Source organism: Mirounga angustirostris, unplaced genomic scaffold, assembly GCF_029215605.1.
Source record: "Mirounga angustirostris isolate CCGP_5_RB_7025 unplaced genomic scaffold, mMirAng1.0.hap1 SCAF_11, whole genome shotgun sequence".
Classification (NCBI taxonomy): domain Eukaryota; kingdom Metazoa; phylum Chordata; class Mammalia; order Carnivora; family Phocidae; genus Mirounga; species Mirounga angustirostris.
Genome location: NW_026991719.1, coordinates 41,336,867 through 41,342,332, shown reverse-complemented (window position 1 = coordinate 41,342,332; position 5,466 = coordinate 41,336,867). Strand labels below are relative to the sequence as shown.

At 54.4% G+C, this 5,466-nt stretch overlaps 1 protein-coding gene across 4 annotated transcripts in view; it reads left to right on the top strand.

Annotated features, from left to right (window-relative positions):
- Positions 1 to 151: 151 nt before the first annotated feature.
- Positions 152 to 5,466, top strand: part of SYN1 (synapsin I) — a 50,833-nt gene continuing 45,518 nt past the window's right edge. For all 4 annotated transcript variants that reach the window (XM_064573997.1, XM_045876960.3, XM_045876952.3 and 1 more), the window contains exon 1: positions 152 to 4,845. In XM_064573997.1, the coding sequence (XP_064430067.1) occupies positions 4,469 to 4,845 (377 nt within the window). In that variant the 5' untranslated portion in view covers positions 152 to 4,468. The remainder of the gene's footprint in view (positions 4,846 to 5,466) is intronic.

Sequence of the window (5,466 nt, the reverse complement as noted above, 5' to 3'; positions counted from 1 at the left end):
GTGGGGCAATAGCATCTTCTAGGCCAAAGGGCACGGCACGGGCAGAGATGCAGTGGCTTGTTGTGGAAAACAGTATTTTCCACCGTGGTCACAGCTGGGTCCCTTCGCCGCTGCCTCAGCCCCAGGGTCTGCCCCCCGCCCCAACCCCTTGCGCGGCGTCCCGGGGCGTCCAGCACGTCCTTCTGCAGAGCTCCGCGTTATGGGTTTTCTGGTTGGCTACTCGCCTGGCCGGCACTTTTTGATTGGCCGGTGTGCCTACGTTCCCCGCCCCCCCCCCCGCCCCCCCGCCGGAGCCTCTCGGCTGGCGGGTTCCGCATCAATCCCGCTCTGAGCCGCGGCAGAGGCGGCAGAGGCGTGGCTGGGGTTGGCGCCCAGCCGCGTGAACACCTGCACCCACCCACTCCCAACAGCCCAGATCCAATGCCGCAATTAGCGGGGACCGAAAGAGGGGTGGCGGTTGGCGGGGGGGTGGACCGAGGAAGTGCCTGTGAGGTGCTCTGAGCTGGGGCGGGAGCGAAGAGAAGCCAGAGTCAGCATCTGCCAGAAGGAGCCCCTCTGACAAACCCAGACACAGATTCCTTTAGTATTTGTGCATTCATTCAACACTTTATAGCGTCTACAGCATACTAGAACGAAGTCTGGGCATCTGGGGTGGAGGAGGACTGGTAGAGGGAGAGGACATGTGAGCGAGGGAACAAACTCAGAATATGCGATCCTTTCGTTGAACATTTTTTTTCAACACTTATCAACGCCTACTGTATACTAACAATAGCGCTGGACAAGAGGAGTCAGAACAGCACGTGTCTCCACAGTGAAGGGAACAAACCCAGACACTAAAGCTGTTGGCATTTGCTCAGTGTTGCACTAATTAGAATTTACTGAATGCTGAGCCCCTGGTGATGAGGCAAATCATAAGAATCATCATAATTATGGTATTAGCTAATACTTATAGAGTGCTTGCCGTGTGCCTGGTAGTGTTTTAGGTTGCACAGCATGAATTCATTTACTCCACAACAAGCCTATGAGGGTCACTATTATCATTATTCCCATTTACAAAGGCACAGAAAGGTAGCAGGCTGGACATTTGAAGCACGATGTGTGCTATGAGTGGAGGGATGCCTCTATGGAAGGGTTCAGATGGGAGATGCGTGACACCTGGATTCTGTCAGGGTGCTCACTCCTCTGGGTCGGTTTCCCCCCATAAAATAGGTCAGTTGATGGGTTGAAATAAAGACAAAGTTGAATTTTTGGTCATCTTGGGAAGAATGAGCTGAAGGGAGTGATTCTGGTTGCTTACTACAGGGTATGAGAGGTATGTGTCTACAAGAGAGTGGAACTTTGCACATCATGAGACACATATCTTTGTGTATGTGTGATATGCAGACCTATGGGCCTGTGCAAGAATTAAGGATGTATTGAGTGTATGTGGAGTGCATGTAAAGTTACAACCATGTGTGCGCCATAACAGTCTGAGTTATAGGTGTGTGTGTGTGTGTGTTTGTGTGCACGTGCACACATGTACATGTGCATTAAGATGTCGTGGATAATACATGTGTGTGAGTTTTAAACATGGGTACAATACTGATTACAAACATATGTCAGGGGTGTGTGTTTCAGAGTCATTGCTCACTAATGCACAACAAAGAAAATCATTCCTGGAGCCCCTTCTATTCGTTCATTCCTGCTGGAGACGATGGAGACAGTGCAGAGGAGGCTTACCTCTGCCTCAGGGAGTTGAGACACTCCTGAGGGGAATCCTCATTCTTCTGCTAAACAACCTCCAAAATATTAATTTCTGGAAACCGAGCCACCTGGAGAAAGGGACTGATGCTGGGGGCCATGAGTACTAGAAACGTGGGAATGGGGGCCCTGGGAAGAGGCATTCTGGAGACAGATTCCTAAGGAGCCCAACTTCTGACTCCCAGAGGAGCCAGAGAGGTCTGTTGACTTGCAGCTGCTCCTATCCCCTAGAGAGGGCACCATGGGTCCAACACAGCTTGTTTACTTCAGTTACTGAGCAAAAAACTGAGAAGCACATACTTCTAAATGTTGGAAAATACATGATTCATGGGAGCTCCCCATCTGGGCAACACTGGGATATGGAATGCCGGAGAGAGCATCCAGGAAGGAGAGGGAAGGAATGGCCAAAGCGAAGGCCTGGAGGTGGGACTGAAGCTGCCTGGCATGGAGGAGGGAGTAGAGAATGGTTTGGAAGTATTGAACTTGAGGACTGGGGAGGCTAGGGTAAGAGGGGATGGAATCTGAGTCCTGGGGAAGGGGACTTCCTGGAGACCTTAGCCAAAGATGATCCTTGAGAGAGAGAGGTAAAGGACATTCCTGGCAGAAGTCACAGCACATGCGAAAATATAAAGGTTGTCTCCTCCCCCCACCAGCCCCCCACACCCTTAGAGATGGGTCAGGTGATCATCTTGATAGATGAGGAAACCAAGTCTCAGCAGGGTTAAGTCACTTTCCCGGGGGTATGGTGGAGGTCTATTTTGAACTTCAAGCACTCTGACTCTAGACTCCACACCTTTACTACCTTGTTTAAACGGACCAAGGATTTAAAGAATAAAGAATGAACAAATGAATAAGTGGATGATTCACCTGAAAATCCTGCAAGCAGAAGAGACTCCAAATCTGCCTATTTCTTACCGTATCTTCTTCTACCTCACTTGGTCCACCATCATCACTCACTATGGCCCACAAGGACCTGCTCAGTCTGGTCCCTGCTAACCACTCTGACCCCATCTCCTGCCACAAACCCCCCTTGCTCACTTTGTTTCAGCCACACTGGTACCTCTTTCTAGCACATTCTTTTTTTAAAAAAAACGAATGGATCACAAAGTGAACATGGCCTTTTGGGAATGAATTGGAGGTCTTGGATTCCTTCATCTGTAAAATGGGTATGTTTCCCACCCCATAGTATTGTTGTAAGGGTTGGATGAAACAATACACCTAAACAGCTTACTTGGGTGCTGCCAACAAATGATTGTTTTTAAATGGATTCATGCTTTCATTGTAGTCAGGATCTTACAGGAGCTGACGGGATGGCTTCCACAGCCCCCCTCTGCCTGGACTATAAAGGTAATTTGCTCATGTGGCAAACATTATTTGGCACCTGCTGTGTGCATACCCTAGGATGGGTCTGCCTCTGTCTGTGGAAAGTTCTCCGGTGCAGGGGAGTCAGCCATGGGCACTGATATCAGGTGGTTATGGTGGGTTTTGGCTTATCCAGGGCAGAGCGATGGGGGCATACAGACTGAGTGTGTGTGTAGGGCCCCGGGGGGTGGGGGACAGAGATGGACACACATCAGGTCTGGAGCTTCAGGGAATGGGTCTGTGTGGCAGATCTAGGTTTATCATGATCGTCTGTGGGTATGTGATTTGTCTGGGTGTGCATGTTCGTGTGAGTTTCCTTGGGTCTCTGTGTGTAGGTGTGGTGCCTGTGTGTGTGTGTGTGTGTGTGTAGGCATATATGCATGCATGCCCATGTGTGTTACCCCGGGCTTGTGTATGTCTGTATAGATACCTAGATCGGAGTGTTCTCCGTCTGTACGTGCCTCCATGTGTTTCTTTACTTTTGTGTGTGTCTATATGTATCTCCACGTGTGTGTCATTCCTGTGTGCCTCCAGGCCCCAGCAACCCAGGGCAAGCGTGTGTACCGCGCCCAAGTGTCCAAGTTTGCCTGTCTGATGCTGTCTATGCCACCCCAGCACCCTCTCTCTGCCTAGCTGAGCCCATATGGATATAGGAAATTGATCTCCCCTCACAGGGTACTGCTTGTGACCCCCATCTGTCGCGGTGAGGAGGTTATTTCTCTACTTTTGAGTCTCTGCGTGTGCCTCCACTCCCCCCCTCCACCCCCCCTCATGCCTTCTGTGGTGAATATCAACACTGGAAACTGAGTATCTGCAGAGAATCCTGCGTGTGGGTGCGACCGGGTGTGAAGACCAGAATGAGGCGGGGTGGGGGTCTTGCCTGACCACTCACCCCGACCCTCCCGACAAGTATCTACCCCGCCCCCACTCCCCAAATTGCGCATCCCCAATCGGACGAGGGGGAGGGGAAACAGGATGCGGCGTGGCGCGTGCGCACTGCCGCCTTCAGCACCACGGACAGCTCCTTCGCCCCCGCCTACCGGCGCGTGCCACCACCTCCCCAGCACTGAAGGCGCGCTGACGTCACTCGCCGTTCCTCCCCAAACTCCCCTTCCCGGTCGCCTTGGTCGCGTCCGCGCCGCCGCCGGCCCAGCTGGACAGCACCACGAAGGGCGCGAGATAGGGGGGTACGGGCGCGACCATCCGCGCTGCGGCGGCGGCGACTCAGCGCTGCCTCAGTCTGCAGCGGGCAACCGAAGAGTCGCGTCGTGCCCGAGAGCGCAGCAGTGCTCCTGGGCCCCGCGCGGTCCGCCCCCGCGGCTCCTGACCCGACTGCTCCTAGGACCCCCTGCCCCGCGCCGCAGCCATGAACTACCTGCGGCGCCGCCTGTCGGACAGCAACTTCATGGCCAATCTGCCAAATGGGTACATGACAGACCTGCAGCGCCCGCAGCCACCCCCGCCGCCGCCTGCTGCCCCCAGCCCCGGAGCCACGCCCGGTCCCACGACTGCCACTGCCGAGAGGGCCTCCGCGTCCGCCCCTGTGGCCTCTCCGGCTGCCCCTAGTCCCGGGTCTTCGGGGGGTGGTGGCTTCTTCTCGTCGCTGTCCAACGCGGTCAAGCAGACCACGGCGGCCGCGGCGGCCACCTTCAGCGAGCAGGTGGGCGGCGGCTCTGGGGGCGCAGGTCGTGGGGGCGCTGCCGCCAGGGTGCTGCTGGTCATCGACGAGCCCCACACCGACTGGTAAGCCACTGCCGCGGACGTCTTCCCGCGGGCCTGGGTCCCCAGATCGTTCCACGACGAGCACTTACCAAGCACCGCTTGTGTGCCAGGCACCTGGCCCCCTAGCCCAAACCCTTTTCCTTTAAATTATTATGCTGGGTGCTTCCTGTGTGGCCCGCCCTTGCCCCGCACCCGGCCCTCTCGATCCATACAGGGAGCAGTTATCGGGCGCCTGCTGTGTACCTCCTTCCCAAAAGCCTTGGCTTCGGTATATCCTGTGAGCATTCGGGAGCCTAATGTGCCTTGCCCCCCCTCCCCCAACCCTCACCCCAAAGGCCTTGTCCTTTAATGGATCTTGTGAGCATTTATCAAGTACCTGCAATGTGCCTTGTCCGGGAGCCCTTCCCCAAAGCCTTTGGCTTCCATGAATTTTGTGAACATTCATTGAGAGCTTGCTATGTGTCTTGTCCCCCTCAAACCTTGTCCTAAGGCCTTCTCTCTAATAGATCTTGTGAACATGTACCCAGAGTGTGGTATGTGCCCCATCCCAACCCTCCCCCCAAAGACCCTTTAAGCTATTCAGTGAACATTGATTGCCTGCTGCGTAACTCTTCTCACCGAAAGTGTTGCCTTTAATGGATC